At 42.1% G+C, this 20,309-nt stretch overlaps 1 protein-coding gene across 6 annotated transcripts in view; it reads right to left on the bottom strand.

The window, feature by feature from the left end:
- The window catches only part of CHL1 (cell adhesion molecule L1 like), a 201,548-nt gene that overhangs the window by 76,265 nt on the left and 104,974 nt on the right, over positions 1 to 20,309 (bottom strand). For all 6 annotated transcript variants that reach the window (XM_081183983.1, XM_081183981.1, XM_081183984.1 and 3 more), the window contains 3 exons: positions 12,720 to 12,901; positions 9,297 to 9,402; positions 6,394 to 6,584 (listed from right to left, as the gene is read on the bottom strand). In XM_081183983.1, the coding sequence (XP_081040109.1) occupies positions 6,394 to 6,584; positions 9,297 to 9,402; positions 12,720 to 12,810 (388 nt within the window). In that variant the 5' untranslated portion in view covers positions 12,811 to 12,901. The remainder of the gene's footprint in view (positions 1 to 6,393; positions 6,585 to 9,296; positions 9,403 to 12,719; positions 12,902 to 20,309) is intronic.

The raw sequence follows: 20,309 nt of genomic DNA, 5'->3' as shown, positions 1-20,309 counted from the left end.
ATTTCTTCTTATATGTGCTATTTGAGGAACGATTTTTTTATATTTTTTTTTACAAATGGCTGACAACTTTGATGATGGGAGAAAAGGAATGCTGAGTAGCCTTTTGGTTATACAAAGGAAATGGGAGACACTAAAGGTAATAAGTAAAGGTAAAGGACTCCTGGACGGATAAGTCCAGTCAAAGGCGACTATGGGGTATGGTGCTCATCTTGCTTTTCAGGCATTTGTCCGCAGACAGTTTTCCGGGTCAATTGGCCAGCATGACTCAACCACTTCTGGCACAACGGAACACCATGACGGAAGTCAGAGCGCATGGAAACACCATTTACCTTCCCACTGCAGAGGTACCTAGTTAGGAACTCGCACTGCTATGCTTTCAAGCTGCTAGGTTGGCAGAAGCTGGGACTGAGCAGTGGGAGCTCACTGTGTTGCACAGATTCTAACTGCCGACCTTCTGATCAGCAAGCCGAAGAGGCTCAGTGGTTTAGACCACAGTGCCGCCCGCTCCCTACGAAGAGACACTACCAATGCTTGAGCAAGATCACAGTGTATATAGCAGCAACACCAGTCAAACTCTTCTCTACCTACTCCTTACTCTGGGTTCTATCTGTGTCTCTTGCACTAATGAAAGGTTCTCTGATTGAGTGGAGATGTCCCTCAGCAGAATGGAGAAGGGAAGGATTATAGTTCAGTGGTAGAGCGTCTTCTTTGCAGAAAGTCCCAGGTTCAATCTCTAGCTTCTCCAAATAGGGCTGGGAATCCCCCACCCCCCACCAGAAATTCTGGAGGGCTGCTAGTGTGTTCAGTACTGAGCTCATGGAACAGTAGTCTGATTCAGTATAAGGCAGCTTCCTATATTCCTAAGACAATATTGCACTTTCATGTCCTTGCCCCCAGTAGTTCCTGATGTTGCCCCAAATCTGGTTCCTATGTTGGAAGACACTTTGGAATACTTTGAAGGTAGCACAGGAGGTAGAGCCACTGATGAGGGGCACCACTGGACATAACCCGATATCTGCCCATAGAGGGCAGACCATTCAGTAGCCCCAGAGACACCTAGGGATGATGTAATTAATCAATCGGTTATTTAACAAATACAATTAAATCAGATCATCTGTACCTTGGAGGTGCATCAAAACATGTGCTTGCCTTTATTTGAAGAAAAGTGTATTAATAAGTGCCATATATAATAAAAATACTTGTTCATATGCTGCTTTGAATATTAGATTTTGAATATCCATTCTGATATTTTCCTGTACTTTCTACCATATCGTAATTTGGAGCAGTATGAACTCGGTTTTACTTGATCTCTGTCTCTCTCTCTCCAAGCTAGACCTGTTTAAACACCCCATTTGTGTAGTAAATCCCGAGCTAAAGTATTTAAATCTGACCTTGAAATCTGCTCCAGGCTTTAGAGTGCCTGATTTATGTAAGCCCTAGAAAGGACTATGGATATGGTGAGCGTGAAATTTGGGAAAGAGTCACAGAAACTGCTGTGCAGCTTTATGGTCAATGAAACGGCATGTTTAGCTACCCAGTCCCAGAGCGGATCCCCCCTCCCTTTTGGCTCTGGGAACATTTTGATAATTAAAAGGAATAGATTCTCTTGGTTAAGTAGCTCAGCGGTCGGTGCCTTTGCCTTCATAATTGGCTTCAATTATGCAGGTACCATATAATTACTGGAGTTTTCTCTTTTATTTCCCAATACTGTAAAATGAGCATTAAACATTCACAAGGTTGAGGAGAAGCTGCATAAAAAAACACTAATTTCATTGTAGGTTTTGCATCTTAATCTTCAACAAATGTGCAGTCGTTGTTTTTCTTGAAAACCAGTTTAATAGTAAAGTGTTGTGGGATTTTAAATATTTTTTAAAAAATAGTATTTCTATTTTTTGTTGGGAGGACTGGTATGCTTAAGCAACGCTTTTGTCTTCGCTGCCAGAAGAACCCCTTTGCTTGACTTGGGTATCCCACTGTTGTGGAGCTGAATGGCTCACAGGGCAAAATTTATGCTCCAAAGCATCACCTAGTGTGACTTGTTGCTCTTTCCACTTTTATTGAGGTGGTGGGTTGCCAAGCACCTTGCATCCCCATTGAAATCTGCCAGCAGAATGTTGCCAAGCACCACACTGTTATCGTGAATGCACACAGTGATCTCACACTTTCCAGAGCTCGGGCTCTGATTATATTTGCGCACACATCACAATTGATTTATTCAAGCTCCTCTGCAGCAGCACTTATCAAACGTTGCCACACAGTGTGTCATAGTATTGGGTTGTGATGTGGCCAAAATGGAGGTGGGGTGGGGAGGAGAGGAGAGGAGAGCGGGGAGCCTTCCACAGGTGCTCAGGTTTCCCTGTAGTCAATGGAACCCCTGCTATATTTTGGAGTCAAAAGAAGCACATAAAAGGCAAGCCATATGCCCCAAACTTGTGTGCTGGTGGAATGAAATCAAACAGCCTGTCATAGTCTTTGTACAGGGTCGCACCTAAATGATGCAGCAAGCAATGTATTACCAGCACACTGAGTATACCCAGCTCTATTTCTCTGTTACGTCTGTGGTGTGGCTGTGCAAGATCCAGACAGATGCATTGATGGACCACGTGAGGATCAGTAAGCTGAATCTGAATCCTGGCAAGATGGAAGTCTTGTGGATGGGAGGCTCCTGGGAGCAATATGCTTGTTCTGGATGAGGGTGAACTCTCCCCAAAGGAAGAGGTGCTCTGTTTGGTGGTGTCTGTTGATGCTTATGTCATTGGAAGACCAGATCACACTCTAGAAGGGCAGCTACTTGCAATACTCATGAGATTCCTACCCAGCAGAGCTTTTTTTTCATCTGGAACTCACCGGAATTTAGTTCAGGTATCCCTCCGGTGGTCGCCATTGCGATTATAAGAGAACAAGCGAGGCATTCAGGGTGAGTTCTGGTACCTCTTCCTTTGGAAAAAGAAGTACTGCTGCCCAGGAACACCTGGCAAATTCTGCCTGGGACTATGCAAACCCAGCAAGGCAGCCACAGGCCCACCGAAGCCAGAGTCTGCCTCCTCTCTCTGTGAAAACCAAAGGTTCCCCACACTTGCTCTATAAGGCAAAAGGAACAGCAGCTAGGTTTCCTCTCCAACCCCATATACCACCACGACATGCAATCGGGACAGCCCACCCCATTTTGCCGCCTGAGGCCAAACAGGAAGGTTCTGCCCTGCACATGTACCACGCACTGCCACCCCCGCCAAAGCCTCCCTTATTGGGGCTCTGTGGCTGAGGCTTCCAGGTTCTGGTGAGATCTTGCGAGAGCCCCATGAGATTGCATAGGGCTATCAGCAGATCTCACTGGAACCTGGAAACTGCCACAGCTACTTCACATCACTTCTCCACTGGTGGCGGGGGTCATGCCCACAGAGGTGCCCCTTGGATTCTGCTGCCTGAGGCTGTTACCTCAGTCAGCCTCATGGACGGGCCAGCCCTAAATGAAGTCCATTATATGTGTACTGTCTATTGCAGCATTCGCCTTTGGATTGATGCAGCAAGTCAATTTAGGAAAGACTAAAATGGGGTGGGAATGTGCCTTCTCCCCTCAGGTTTTTTACTTTTTCTAAAAAAATTCTTCTGAAAATGTTGCCCAAAACAAACAGTGTTTAAATAATCCATTATGGTTTTATGTAAAAGTATGCGGAGAATACAAAATGAACCTCAAGAGGAAAAGAAGGAATACCGCATTAAACATCTACCTAAATCAAATAACTCTCCGCCACCGAGAAAACTTGGTTCCCTTGAGGGCCCCCTGTTTAAAATGGGCTGTATATTAATATGCCTGCCAACCTACACCCCAGAGAGAATGTGTGATCGAAGGCAGTCAGCAAGTCCCAGAGAACAACAAATGTTACACAGGAAGGAAAATGTATGCATGCATACAATCAACCAACTGCACTTTCTGCAACTTAGTGTTTTGGGACTGACGTTTGAGTTCTATGCTAGGAAATTATTGTTCCATGTTAATTTCACATACAAAAAAAGTAATAAGTGATTAATTACCCACAGATGCTCACAAAGCAGGTCACAATGAGATTCACTAAGGCTTTGTTGAGAGTAAAGCAACAATGCTTGCAAAATTTTACCTGAACGGGAGGTGGTGGTGGTGATGATAGACAGAAAAGCAACCTGTTCTTCTGCCTCACTGATTCCTTCTCTTTAAGTAACACATTACTCTTTGAGTAACTACGTGCTGGTTATGTAGATCACTTTCTTTCAGCCTTTACTTCCTTCCTGCTTCTCCCCATGTTTAATCAGTATGTGTTAGCATGTGCTACTGTTAACTTCTTGGCTGCTTCTTGGCCACAAATAAAACCTATATGTAGAAGGGCTTTGTTTGCTTACATAATAAATCTTACTTTTTCTTTATCTAACCAACCAGCAATCTTAAAAGACTATTTCTTTCTGCACACCACTGCAATATATTTACCAAACTCCAACATGACTTATCTAACCGTTTACACAGTTAAGAGTCTAAGGCTGTTACCCCAGCATTAGTCTCCTGCCTATACCAGCAACAGTTTCTTCCTGCACATCTTTTTCTTGCTGCACTGGGTTATTCACAGGTCCCCTTGCCTTTCTATGGAACTAGAAACAGGTCCCCTTGCCTTTCTATGGAACTAGGACAACTATTCTCCTGTATTTTTGATTATCAGTTACTATTGAATGAAAGGGATTTAAGGAACTTGACTTTGACAGAGTTATCTCTGTCATTTCAGCCTCTTCCTCGACTTTTGAAAGCATTAACATAACAAAAGTTGAGACGAACGTGTCTGTGACTCTAAGAAAAACTTTCCAATTCAGAATCCTCAAGATGTTTTGGACTACAACTCCCATGAGCCTCTGCTGTTATGTAGTCCGAAACATTTGGTGCGCACTATATTGCTGATACACAGCCTGTTACTGTTCCCACTCTACAGATGGGGAATCAAGATTGATGTTGGGATTCTAAGTAACAACTCTGAACATGGGTTGCCACCAAACCTTGCACAACAAGTTGACAGGGAAGTGGAGATGTGGTGGGAGAAGATGCTGAAATTGTCCTCAAAACTTCTCTGGTGACTCTGCCTGCCAGTTACTTTTCTTCCAATTCTCCTAGGCCAGAAAAGTATCACAGCTAGGGACAAAGGGGAACCCTGGGGGTCAGTAGTGGACAGAATAAAGGATTAAGCAGTAACTTGTTGCCTTTTGCTGAAAAACTGTTCTCTGCTCATCCTTTAGCATTACATGGTGGCAATCCACTTTCAAATATCTACTCCTGTCACATGTCAGTTTTGTCCTGTGACTCAAAACAGTAATTTGCCCAAAGTCATGCAGCGGGTCCATGAATGAGGCAGGATTTGAACCCACAAGGAAAGGTATTAAGTGTTGGGAACACATTAGCTTGAGTGTAGTGAGATTTCAATTCCAATTCCTGATCCAGTTTAAAGGATCTCAGGCAGTAGGATTAGAAAAGGATACTACTTGAGAATTTCAAGAGTTACTGTAAACATAACAATAAAGCTGCCTTATATCAAATCCAATCAATAGTCCATCTAGCTCCACATTGCCCATGTTGACTGACATCTGTGTTCTCCAGAGTTTCAAGCAGGAGACATCCCAAAGCCTATCTGAAGACACTGGGGGGTCAAACCAAAGATGCTTTGCCACGGGGTTATGGCCCTTCCCCAATGGACATGATTACAATGACTAGCGTTGTCACACAATACCAAGCTGTCCCTGATATCTTTCAGTTGTCAATTTTTTTACAATCAGCTTTCTCACGTTTAATGAATCACATTGATCCACAAAATATCCATGGGGTTGTTTTGTTGTGTTTCTAACAAAGAAGCCAGGAAAAAGTCCATGAACATGAAAACATAGCTGGCCTCTCACATATCTTGTACAATATTGTGTATTGTCCATCTGTTATTCTTCATAAGCCTCCTAGGGTGGTGTCTTATCTTCCTCTGTCATTTTCTTGCTAGAGAGCTGGCTAATGAAGCGGGTCAAGGAAATAAAAACCACATTCGCTTGTGTTTATTGCCACGCCAATATTGCTTTGTGCTGTTGAAGCGACTTGCAGGGACGGTAAACCTAGTCCCATTTGAAGTACGCTCAAATACTCCTTGGAGAAAGCAGCTGAACAGAGTACTCTAAGCTCAACCAGAGTATAGGGAGTCCTTAAGAAAAGTGTGTAACTTCTCCAAAATGAAACAAGTGTGGCTTTTAACTCCTCAGCGCTCCTTAGCAGTGCTTCTGTGAATCCCAAATCACTCCACGTATCATTAGTAAAAACAAACAGCACAGTGAAAAGTATATTAAGCCCAAGCTGTAGTTTTGTTCTTTGGGATATGCATCAAATTAGCACAAATAAACGCTTACCTGGAACTACTAGTTCAATCTCGTCTGACATGGCAGTTCCTAGCTCATTGGAAGCCAAGCAGCGATACCTTCCTTGGAAAATGGAGATGTTTCCACGGTTCCGAACAACAAATGTTCCGGAATTGTTTGATGTTAGTATCCTTGGGTCACCTTGCAGATCAAATACCTTCCCATCCTTTCTCCAGGTAAAGCTGAAATGACAAGAGTATACAATGAAGAACTTGGCTGCAATTCATGAGGTGAAGATTTAAGCAGTAGCATGAATGTGTGTTCTATTTTATTTTATTTTATCTTATCAATAAATCATTTAAAACATTGACATTCCCCTTTTCTTTAATTGGGGTCAAGACAGCTCTCTATATATAAACTAAAATTAAGGAGTAGTCTTAATTTCTAACTATATCTCACAAAAGTCACTACCAGCTAAAGTTGGGGGGATGAATGGATGAATGCTTTTCCAAAGGAAAAAAAGAATCTGCACATGGGAAAATTGGTTGTTGCGACGAAACCTAGATTGATTTTTAAAATCTTTGATTCACTAGTTCTGTATGTGTAAAATAGGGTAACATGAAAACATGGATGAACTCTCATCTGCTTACCTTGAAAACTATTGGGGACTTGTGGCCATTGCTTCAAAGATTTCAAGACTCTTTGGAAGTGTTCACAAATCTCCCCCACCATAAGCAAGACAGTGTGCCTTCATGGATTTCAATAGGCAAAGCTAAAGGAGGCTGTATGCTCAAAAATCATTGGGGGGAAATGGTGACCTACTATTAAAGACCCTCTTGCATCCAGTATTTCTTGGACTATGAATCCAAGCATCCTTAAGATAAAATTGTCACCTCTACATCCTAAGATCAGTAAAGTCAGTTGCAGACTATAAATAGGAAGGACAGTGTGTAAAGCTAGACTCTCTCTTTTTAGGCATGGAAGAAAATGAAAAAAGATGAGGTAGAAGATAAATCAAATGGAAAATTGCTCCACAGGCATGGTCTGAGCTAGTATTTTTATCAGCTGTGAGTCACCAAAAAGTCAGATCAGGACAGTAATAGGTTTTTCATTCATTGCCCTAGAGAATGTGACATCTCTGTTCGCAATTACGGTAGTTTTATTAACAATGTGTGTTAAAATCTGTTTATGCTGTGGATGAGTGAATTTGGAATCCTCATAACACACAAACGGTGTCATAGCATTATACTGTATTTCACTGTGCTTATAAATGAGATTAATAAGATTGCGGAAACAGACTCACTGATGGAAATTTTCATAAGGCCTCTTACTACAAAGAGGGTGTGTGTGTGTGTCCATGTGCAAAAGGCAAAGCTATGCAAAAGGCATGTAGACAGCTGCTACCCTCTGATTTCTATTATACACTTCATATAATTTGCTAAGGGTGCACACAGTAAATCATGGCATTATACTTGCACTAGCCACCAGGTCTTTCCCGAATAGGAACCTCAGGGGTGATTCAAACCATCTCAGCCTAATAAACCATGGTTTATTAAGCCAAGAATGCTGTCATGCCCATGTAATCTCCCCGTCTTCTCCTGCACCAGCTTTGACGCCTTTATAATGGCGTGTTCAAACCACAGGTTCCCACTGCATTCATTTAATCTTTCACTAGTGCAAATTGCAATATGAAGTGGAGATCAATAGTGAGATCATGTGGACATCTGTAGTATTTATTAAGCTGAGGCTGTTATGCCTGAATTGGATCAGGGCCAGTGGGTCAAAAGTGGAGCTATGCTTTTAAGCTTCAAAAAACCACTATCTCTGATCACTATTGTATTTAACTCCTAGTTATTAATCTATGAGATCTTGAGTACTGTGCAGTTGTTTATTTATGTGAAAGGCAAATTTCTGGAATCTGCCTTCACCTTAAGGCAGATTTACCTCATCTATCGCTGTCTTTCTCCAGCCCAAATTGTGACCAACCTAAACTCCCCACAGTGCACAGTGCAGTACAGAGAGCCCCCCCCCCCAAAAGAAAAAGAAATCCCCTAAACATTGTCTAATTCCATTTCCAGGCCAAATATTCATTTGTGGCTCCTAAAGTGTGTAAGCTGTGAAGCTATGTTTCAGCACAGGGAGGGTGGGCAGGCACCAGAGAATTTAAGAGGCTGGGCCAGGGGTGACAGCAAGCTCTTTTTCTAGTTCTTCAGGCCCACATCAGGGTAACAACGGTCGTTCTCTGAGGGCCTTCTTGGTGTGCCTCCTCCATTAGAGGTCCAGAGGGCAGCAATATGAGAACAGGCCTTTCCTGTGGTTGCTCCCAGCTTGTGGAATGCTCTCCCCAGGGAGGCTCACCTGGCACCTTCATCATAAATATTTAGGTGCCATGCAAAAGCCTTCCCCTTCTCCCAGGCCTTTAGCTAATTAAATAACCTATGGCCTTTTAAACTTTGGGTGGGTGTGGGTTATTGTTTTTGTTTGTTACTATGGTATGTATTTTTATGTGTTTTTATATTTTAAACCACCCTGTGATCCTCAGATGAAGGGTGATATAGAAATGTAATAAAAAAAAATGAAACAAGTACCGTATATCTGCGAGTTATGATAGAAGAAGAAGAGTGTGGATTTGATATCTCAAAGCAGCTAACTCTCCTTTCCCTTCCTCCCCCCACAACAAACACTCTGTGAGGTGAGTGGGGCTGAGAGACTTCAGAGAAGTGTGACTAGCCCAAGGTCACCCAGCAGCTGCATGTGGAGGAGCGGGGACGTGAACCCGGTTCACCAGATTACGAGACTACCACTCTTAACCACTACACCACACTGGCCCACACCACACATAGCATACCTTGCCTCGCCTCCAGTGATGCCTGCCAGTTCTCTCTCACCCCAACTGTGGCATGCAGGGGGTGCACATACAGTCAGTCCTAAACCAGCTTTTGCAACACACTTACCTTGGGTGTGGGTTCCCTATAGCTTCACACTTGATTGTAAACTCTTCATCGAAAGGAAATGCAACCTGATCGGTTGGGTGCTCTGTAATTGTCGGGAGTTGCCGTACTGAAACAGAACCAGGACATGTGGTCAAATAAAGAAAAACGGAAGAGTAACCCATATGTAAATTGCAAATAGCTTATTTGCAGTGGGGGTGAATGAATAACCAGAGTTCTATTCCAACACATTTTGATACTTTGGGGGAGGATGGGCCAAAATCTACACTGGGAGACAGAAAATATGTTATATACCTGCCTAATCACTGAGGCCTTTGCAGACGTCAGTGCTCACAGTGCTCATATCTCCTATGGCTCAGGCATATGGCATCATGGGCACAGTTCTATAGAACTCCCTCCCAACTGTATTTAGTGGCAAAGACTTCTTAGAAAAATTACCAAGCATTTCAAGCAGGTTTTCCTGATTTTATGGTTCAACTGGTTTTATCTTTTGTATTGCTTTTGTATCTCCATTGTACGCCACCTGATAAGTAAGCAGCGTTAAACGGTATATAAAAGGTTGAAATAAGTTACTAAGGCATGAAAACACAAAGGTCCAGCCTCCACACTGGCCTGGGAAGTGGTAGATCAGTTTTGTTCATATTGGAATTCACAAAACTGAATTCTGTAAACATCCCTATGAGTAATACAAGGCCTTTTGTTTGGGTTTGCCATATAGCCCCAAGGAACGCAGCAGAAACAAATGACGCAAGGATAATAGACTTTGGGTGGCAGGGAACCATTATTCCCATTGTTACAGAGGTTGTAAATTTCTTTTCTTATTTCTTTTCTTCTTTCTGCTCTTGCATTCTTATATTGTGTGCACATTAAATGTAATTCACCCCCCCCATTTTATAAAAATAAAAACCCTACAAATAATGCCAGGATTGGACTCAAATTAATAGTTATAGAAGAGAATTTGTTACCCAACCAAAGTCCATGTGCTGCTCAAGATACCAACATAAACAACCTCAGTTACCATTGGCATCATCATTCAGGACCACCCACTTTCCATGGTAGGATGACTGGGCTTTACTACTATGCAAATCCTCTATTTCATGCATTTACATTTTTTTTAATCCTGAAGAAATTAAAGTGTTGTGAATCTCCACATAACCAAACTATAAAAATGGAAATTGGGCCCTGAAGAGTAATTGACCATAATAGAATTACCACTCCGTTATAAATTACAGGAATGAATATTAGGGTACTGGCTAGAAACTCTTTAAGCCCAGTGAACCAGAAAACTCAGTGCTCACATGAAATGTGGTATCTTGCTGCACCATATGGTATCTCGTCTTCTACATCTCAAACGCCGCCATGCTTTGCCCAGCTTGTTTATAGCCAAATATAATTCATGTTTATTAAAACCATGAAAAGCTTCATTAACAGAAATTAAGAATCAAATGGAAATGTAGGGTCAGAGAAAAGTCAAATAGTCTGGGAACAGGTAGACCAGAATTCCAATTATGTGATTTATCAGGGAATTTGAATATGATTTGAAGAAATAATTCATTCTCTTAGTGAATGGAGATCAAAGGAATTAATTCATTTTTTAAAAAAATTATTTGCTAAATCTGTTTTCTATTGAAATGGGGTTGCACTTTCCTAATCTCAGTCTTTTCATGTTCAAAGTAGATTGCAAGTGCGCACTCTTATCTAGTTATGGCATTGGGTATCAAAATTAAAAAGTACTCCACAACCTATGAGCTTTGCCACCACTCTTTTAAGATGAGGCATGAGGCTGATATGAGGTGTTTGCTAGCAAGGACCCCATGGATGGAGAAGTATATTGAAGCATTAAATGAAAGCATGCATGCCTCCCTTTAGCAGTGGTTTGGAAGACAGAAACCTGCCAGCCCGCCTCACATGTAGCAGGGTAGGGTTAGGTGGTCCCAGTGAGAATCCAAGAGGATTGCTTTTGCCTGATTAGCCAAGGGGTGTGGTTTGTTTTGCCTTCTCTGGTTGGTAGGTTGGTTGGTTGCTCAGGTTGCAGTACATTGATTGGGTTAATTTGGCCACATATGTACATAATTGGGTCACAGTGTGCAGGTGCATTGTGGGTAGAAACAGATGAGAGCTGCATGGTATGCTGGTGGACATTATGAGGCATCAACAAAACACGGTAAACTGCAGAAAGAGTTCTTTCTCGCAATTCACTTCCTAAATTTTGGTTTGAAGTTCTTACACTGAGATCTACTCTACTAACTCATCACCGATTACTGTCTTAAGGGGATCTTGGAATGCTCCAGTATTGGGCACTGACAGTCTCATTCATAGTGATGAGGAGAATACTTGAACTGAAAGGGTTCAAAAATGTAAAGAACATGGAAACTCACAAGACCAAACACTAAAAAATGGAGCCCATTTGGGCTCGTCCAGCTACACACTGAAAAGGGTCTCAAAACTCTCCTCTCCCCACACCTCTCTGTTATTGTTGCTCATCTCCACAAACAGTAAAAACCCTTATTTTTGCAAAGTGGAGGTGTCATAAGAAGCCCTGGAGAGATTCCCAAGACCAAAACATGCATAAATTTATTCAGTTATTTGGCAATATTTTCTGGGGTGAATTTTCAACCACTGGGTTATATAATTAATGTTTGGCACTGATATAGCCACCTTGGGTTCTATGTTTCACTGGGATGCCAAGCCAATTGTAAGTGGGTTCTTAGGAATATAGGAAGAGTTTGCTGGATCAGGCCAACGACCCATCTGGTCCAGCATAACATTCTCACAGTGGCCATAAGCACAACAGCAATCACCACCTGCGATCCAAGCATGAAGAAGTCCTGAATCTTCCAACATCCAGCTTCAATGAATGTTCATGAGTTCCAGTGTTGCAAGAGAGGTAGAAAGGCTTTTTCGCTATCCACTTTCTTCCCATCGTGTATAATTTTATAAACTTCTGCCTTGTCACCTCTTACTCACATTTTCTCTAAATTAAAAAATCCTAAATGCTGCAACTATTCCTCACATTGGGAAATGTCTTCATAGTTATCCATCACATATAGCACCTCAACAGCAGGCCCACAAGCCACCTGAGCAATCTCACTAGGGTGAAATGCTTTGTATTTCTATTTAAATTACAGCAATTACTTCTAAAGCTGCATCCACACATATGAATATTGCAAATCTGTGCGCTCCTTTGCCCTCTTATTCTTCTGGTGCTGCATAAGTGACCACTGTAACCAACAATGAGCTGTTTGCACCTGTTTACTGCACTGCATGAACCAATCGAGAGAAGAAATCAAAACTTGCATTTCTATCACATACAAATTCCCCAGAGGCCACACTGGAGCATAACAAAGCTCAAAATGGAAACAGCACATTTGGACGATTTAATCTGTTCTCCTGCAGGAGAACATTCAGTAAATAGCTACAACTTACCAGAAAGAGGGATTTCAATGGCCGCTGCCAAACTTAATACAAAGAGAAGCAGGCACACAGCGGCCCCTTTTGTGTTTGATGGCATCTCCATCTCTCTTCTGTAAACAGGGAGTCCAAACAGATTGAAAAGTGCCTTGCAGTTCTCCTCTTGTTCCGTTTAAAACACTCCTGGAGAGCGAAGCCTGAAAATGGCAGCACAGAGAGAAAGCCACATAAATAAATTCAAGGCATCAGCTCTAATTTTGTTAGGAAAATGAAGAAATGGTCAAGATTTATAAGCTGAAACATAAATCATAGTAACATACACATTCTAATTTATTCTCCCTCCACTTCTGATCCCACATTCAGAAGGGGTGGGGGCTTAACAAAATCAATTACACCACAGAAATCTAATTACTTTTTTTTTTTTTTGCTTGCATACATGAAAAAGTGGCTAATTTTTTTGCCTCATTTGTAATAGTTTCCATTCATTTTTTTCTCAATTAAATGCAATTTGGTAAGCAATTACAAAGAATCTAAAGAAGAACATAGGAATCATAAATAAGATTTTCCATAACTCATATTTTCAACATCTTTCAGTCGTGCTGCTCAGGCAGGAAAGTTTGCCTCATTTGGTTGTTGAAACCACTGTATTAAGAAGCTCTGGGTCCCCTACACTCACCCACAATACGACTCCAGATATTGATATATCAATGACTATGAATACTTCCTACAATTGTATCCCAATTTCTTCCACCGTAGAACCCAAAGCATGTCTCCCATCCAGCCACTGACCAGACCAGCACCCAGACTTGCTTAACTTCAGCAAGGTGCCTTCAGACCCCATGTGCTTTCAGACCTTATTATGTGCCCCATAATAAGGGCAAGACAGCAAAAAGCCAAAACATCAAACTTGCTGCCAACAGAGGAAGCAAATGTCAAAACTCCAATAACCCTTTAAGAGAAGGAGTGGGTGGCAGAGAGGGAAGCCAATCCGGCATTACTGCCAATGTGGCTGCACAACTCCAACCTCCCAGCCACCTCCTCCCTCCACCTAAGTGACCATGATGATGATGATGAAGGAGTTTGGATTTGATATCCCACTTTATCACTACCCTAAGGAGTCTCAAAGTGGCTAACAATCTCCTTTCCCTTCCTCCCCCAAAACAAACACTCTGTGAGGTGAGTGGGGCTGAGAGACTTCAAAGAAGTATGACTAGCCCAAGGTCACCCAGCAGCTGCATGTGGAGGAGCGGGGAAGCAAACCCGGTTCACCAGATTACGAGTCCACCACTCTTAACCACTGCACCACACTGGCTCTCTTTATCACTACCTGCTGCTTTCAGGAGGCCAGGTGTGCAGTAGTGCACCTCCCCGGCCAACCATTCCTGTTTAACATCTCTTGCTAAACCTTTCAAAAAGGTTTCAAAATAAAATGCAGGCTTACGAGGGTGGGGTGGGGGAATACTGTGGCTTTTTGTTGGTGTCTCTGCTAAATATTCAATGCTGTAAGAAAAAATCATTGCTTGACAGTAGGTTTTTTTTTTTATGGGTGTCACACTTGCCCCGGTCAAATTTGCCTCAGTTGTGAAGTTCACCCATAAACTCACTCCGTCTTCCCCTAACCTACTTTAGAGGTTTGTTGTAAGGATAAACTGAGAGCAGGCAAGAAGCCGTTAACTACCCTGTGCTCTTTGGAAGAAAAGCAGAGTACAAATGTTACGAAACAATAATAAAAAACGATCGGCATTTAAAAGCCAAAAGTGCTGTTAGGAGAAAAATACCCCAAGATAAGGAAAGAGAAGTCTTGGCCTGGCAGCCAGCGGCCCTCCTAATGGAAGGTTTGGTGCCCATTTATCCCAGCAGAATTTTTTTCTGGAGCACAATTTGAACTAGAGAGAAGCAGACTTACCTTTTTGCTTTTATCATTCAGAGGAAGAAGGCAGGCAGCCAGAAAGTGACACTTATAAAGCCCCAGAGAGACAGCAAGAAACAGCTGGCTGACCAGCAATTATTGGGAGGGTGTTACAGGCCATTGGTTTATAACTGGGTAGAAATTATGGAGATCTCAGCAGTTTTTTGACTCAATGCCAGAATTAAATGAGTGGGGCTTTGATGGAATTTCATATTCAGAGGCTCCCTCCTACCACCCCTCTCCCTACGGTAAAAATCAAAGCTGAAAATGAGATGGGATTTGAACCAGAGCAGATTCAAACTAGATCACAGTATAAGCATATGCACATATTTTTTGGACCTGAATGTACACCATCTTCCAGACATTGTGCTTATTAGATAGGCTTGGGCAAGTTATTATGGATCTATACATCAGGAATGAGGAAACTGTGAACCTCCCGATGCTGTTGAACTCCATCCCACCAGCAACAACCAGCATAGCTAATGGTCAGGGGGGATGGGAACTGGAGTCCAACAAATTTAGAGGGCCACAGGGCTCCATATGCCCGCTATAGAGTCACAGGCAGCTGCAGTAACCAGGCAGCACAGGGAATGGCCAAACAGTCCCCTCATTAGCAGCTGGTGTCTGTCTGGGCCAGCCCATCCATACCCAATGAAATGCAGTGTCACAGGCAATGCATTCCTTTGCCTCCTTATGCGGGTGCAACTGGTCGTGTTGGCACTCCTGTTGTGCAAGCAAAAGTTAAGATTGTACCTGTGCTTATATGCTCTTAAATGTCTTGTGCTTCTCACATAGCCTGAGCTGGCAGCTGCTCTTCAAAAGTGTGGGCAGCCAGCAGCTGCCCTAAAGTGCTAACTTTTGGAAGAATTATTTATTCTTATTCCTCCATTTAAATACCATTTTCCTTTAAGGAGCTCAAGATGGTACACATGGTTCTCCATTTCACCATTTTGTCCTCAAAAGAACCCCATGAGGTATGTTAAACTGAGAGGAAGTGACTGGCCCCAGTGAGTGGGGATTCGAACCCTGGTCTCCCAGGTCCTAGTCCAATACTACTACAGTGGTAGCTCGGGTTACAGACGCTTCAGGTTACAGACTCCGCTAACCCAAAAATAGTACCTCGCGTTAAGAACTTTGCTTCAGGATGAGAACAGAAATTGTGTGGTGGTGGCGCAGTGGCAGTGGGAGGCCCCATTAGCTAAAGTGGTTCCTCAGGTTAAGAACAGTTTCAGGCTAAGAATGGACCTCCAGAATGAATTAAGTTCTTAACCCGAGGTACCACTGTACATCACATTGCCTCTCTGATACTTCTGACACCAGCCATGCTAACTTACACACAGACTGGAATAATCTTAGGAATGCTGTCCTAAGCTCTGCAGGGAAAAGACAAGGCAATAATGAATAAACTCTGCATACTGAAATGAAGCTTCAAATGGCAATAAGTATGCAACAACTTTTCAGTTCATCAGCAGGCTCCTTGAAAACCTTATCCCATTTCTTTTCCTTTCCTTTATTTTCTTCCCAAAGTAACATGCCTTTCAATATAAGTGAAAAGTTTGACTGCACTCACTAATTGGCCTGTTGCAGGATTCGCTTTTGGCTCCTAAGCTTTTGAAGAGCTTCAAACAGGTTCCACCCACCAGTTCAATCTGAGAGAAAACCTTCCCCCACATCCCACCACCACCAAAAAAAGCCTCATGCACAATTATACCCAAACAGCAGAAATTTTAGTATTGTTCTAGATATGGGTTTCAGCTACGAGTATCTGAGTATTTAGTGTAGCTTAAAGTGGCAGCATGACATCAAACAACATGGAACTTTCTGCCTCCATGCATAGCAGGAAAATTGCAATGTTGTGACATTTTTCAACAGTTCTAGAGACGTTTTAAATGTGCCCTTTACTCCAATTGTTTTGATCTTCAGGAAGCTACTTAGTTTAAGAGCTCAACAAAATAAAAGGGAAGTCAAGTCTGTCAGCGCTTTTCCCCAAACTTTCTACACTTGCCATTAATACGTGGGTAGCTAGATGGGAAGAAAGTCACCACTTTGATTATCAATGCATACAAGGCTAGAGTCAGGGAATAGCTTTGTTGGGCTCCTGCTAAGGCCCAAGCCATGGAAGGGGTTCTGCTGCCAACTGCTAGATTCCAGTAACTGCTGCTACTATTCCTTGCTGATGTTACCTGCTCAATGGCCTTTCTGGAGCCTATAAGCAAATACCAGCAGGAAGGACAATAAGCATACCTACTTTGCTTCCTCCATCTGGTGGTGCAAACTAGGCTAGGAGGAAAAGGACAAGCGAATGAACAGTTAAGAAGAAGGTGGATGTATTCAAGGCCCAAGAGCCACCTAAAACATGGATCCAGGACCATGTGCAAGGGAGAGTTGGACAAAGGAGAAGATGGGGAAAATGGGTGGCAGTGGTAGGGGGTGAAGGGGATTGCACAATAGGAGAGAAGATGAGGCATGGAAATGGGTCTGATCTGTATGCAAGAGAGAGTTGAGAAATGTAAGGAGGAAGGTAGGGGCAGAAAGGGAGCAGAGGTGAAAATGGGGGTGCAACAAAGGAGGGAGCAGAAGGCATGGGAATGGGGTTGAAGATGAAAGCAGGGGCGTGAAAGGTTCAGAATAATAGGAGGGAATGATGGATTCATTGGGTGGAATGGTGGATAGTTGGGTGGAAGGGGGAGAGTGAGCATAGTAGTTGCAGTGTGTGGGAGAAGGGAGATGCAGAAGGATGTGTGGCACAAAAGGAGGAAGAATGAACATGGGGGTGAAGGTAAAAACAGGGGTGCAAAGTGGGACTGCAGAATAAAGAGAAAGAAATGGCTTGGGAAGATGAAGAGTGAGCTGGGTAGCTGCATGAGGTGGAAAGGAGAAGCTCTAAGGGAGTGGTTCCCAAACGGTTTTAGACCACCACCTGCTTGGTTCAATAAAGTCATCCCCAATACCATACCCCATAAATAGCATTCTGAATAGTGGTTTGCATGACCCACTATGGAAGATAATGGCACAATAAAACTCAAAACACTAAAAATTTAATTGCGCTTTCACTGGAAATTCAATTAAAACTATTTAGTTTAATTAATTCAACAAAATTGACGAGTTTGATCCAGTGATACCAGCTTTCAAAGCCTAATGCCCATGCATACCTCTAGTGCCCCACTGATGCCCCCAACCTCTAAATGCCTCTACAACAGTTAATGTGGAATATAGAACGGCTGGTGAGCCCTTTGTGCCGTTTTATGAAGTTGTTTGTATAAGTTAGGCTGCCCAGGAGAGAAGACCCTGTGGCATTAAATCAACAAAAGGTCACCAATTCCAGTAAAAATGTTTTCTTTCTTACGAAGGCAATATTAGAGATGCAGCGAAAGTATCACTCTTTCTTTGCTGTGCTCTCCCATTTCCTCAGCTCAAGGTTTTTTAAAAAGCAAATAATTTGAATTCACTGTGGATAATTACCCATAACTCCTCACCTACAATTCATTATTTACTGTACCCTTTGACTAATAGTAAATACTGATTGCTTTGAGGACAGCTCATTTCTTTGTTTAATGAGATGCCCTTTGCTTGCAGCTTGCCATTTCCACAAAATATACCAGTTTATAAAGGAGCCATGTCGTTCTTGATTCCAGTATTGTACATTACCTTTTCCTGGAATACATCATAAAAAAATATTGGACAACCAAACAGGATAGAAAATATTAAAATTCAATTTATCTCCTAAAGCTCCTGAGCAATTTTCACCACATGTAATTGCTGTATTAAAAATAGCTCATAAATTCTAACAGCATGACAAGCCAAAATCTCAGCTTACAGTTTTGCTGCAAGAAAACTAAATTACATTGTACCACTAAATACAGCCTTCTAAGATATTTGTCTCTTTGCTGTGCCAGTGCCCATAAAAACCATGCTCTCAAATCTAGATCTTGTAAGTTTTTATACAGTGCAGCAAACAAAAAATAATATAATTGGATTTGTGCAAGTTTGGCAATAGTTAATGCTACAGATGACCTTTACTTTAGCTAAATACAGATTTAATTTGCCATGTTAAAAGGTTGCTACATAAAAGTCATTGGCAATTAGAAATTAGAGCTTCAGGGCTGCCAGATAAATGAAATGGCCAGATAAACCTTCTAAAATAATTTTCTAATTTCAGAAATTAAACATGCTGAATATTGCACAATAATTGTGAGATATGTCGTCGCTGTTCTGTGTGACCAATAGCAAAGTGTATGCACTGCTATATTGTGCTGACATGACAAAAACTGAGTTAAACAGAGCTCTGGTGGGTATGGCCTTAGCTTTCAAAAGCAAAACAGGATTTGTTGATATCCAAAGTTCTTTTCCTACCCCACCTCATTCAAAGTATCGCATTATCCACACATAATGTTAAGGCATGATTTGTTCAATTGACCACAAACCATCTCACAGATTAGCAAACAATTCATGGCTTGTTTCTGCAAACAATCTATTGCTTTCCAGATGTTTTTGCCTCATGTCTTTGCAGCTTGGTGAGGTTCTGGAATGGAGTGGCCAAACAAACCATAATTAAAGAAAGATGTTCTGTTTAGAGATGCACAGCAAACCATAATTTAAAAAAGCAAACTGTGATTTGCAAGCAAGCAACAAGCCACAGCCACTTGCTTTCTTCTCCTTCATAAACAAAGGTTAACAAACTCTATATCCCCCAATCTCTCAAGCTCCTATGTGGAAGAGGCCCACTGAAAGTGGGCTAATGCACAAAGCACAAGATTCCTTGTGATAACATGAATTTTCACATGCGTGTGAGCAGAGTGCTCATGATATTACACTGGTGGATAAATGAAATAACTCTCTGTGGTTATGTTTGTTGTTTGTAATGCTCTATTAAAGTTGTGGTTTTTTAAAAAGAGAATAATACCACCACAAATACAACCTTACAGACCTAGATCATGAAAAAAGTGGGACGTGACAACAGGGGGGAATTTTGCCACTGGCAGTCCTGAATTCAAAGTTGACTTTGAATGATTAGAATGGCAGGCAGCAGTCCAGCAAAATAGACCACAAGCTTTGGATTATCCCCTATTAAATCAACAAATATGACTTATTCAGAACCTCACTTGTGCAGCGATTCCGTGGGCTCTTGCCTAGAAAAACCCTGTTCAACTTTCATTCAACTCTTTATATTCTATTTCCCTCACGGGTTGCCATAAATAATCACCTTCATCTCCTCACCCATTAAAATTTACTGAAGTGCTGCAATTTCACTTGCCAATGAATGCAGCATTTTCCAAAGCAACCATTCTCCTTCAGCTTGGACTGTATCTCTCAGGCATACTCCCCATTTGTTGGCATATCTAGTCATTTCTGCCTCTGGTGTCTGCTAATTTCCTCTTCTTTCTTGCTTGGGGTTAGCTTTAAACTGATGGGCACAGCAGGAGTGCAATATGGTGGACAGAGTAGGTTCCTGAAGCAAGGATACAGTTTATTCATCCCCACTGAAAGCAGAATGGAGAAGGATTGATATGCTTTAAGGGAAGGTCTAAAATCAATTCCAGTCAATCAAGGCATCCATCAAGATATGATCTCGTTGACGCGTGAATAGGCCACAACAGGAAATGGGGACAGCACAATTTTAGGACGGAGAAAATTTGAAATCAAATGCTTCAGTAAAAAGTCACTGTTCTCAGAGGGTGAGGTGGACCTCTTTTGGG

This window comes from Podarcis bocagei (genome assembly GCF_964188305.1).
Source record: "Podarcis bocagei genome assembly, chromosome: 2".
Lineage (NCBI taxonomy): Eukaryota > Metazoa > Chordata > Lepidosauria > Squamata > Lacertidae > Podarcis > Podarcis bocagei.
The sequence above is the reverse complement of the archived record's forward strand: the minus strand, read 5'-3'. Positions and strand labels throughout refer to the sequence as shown.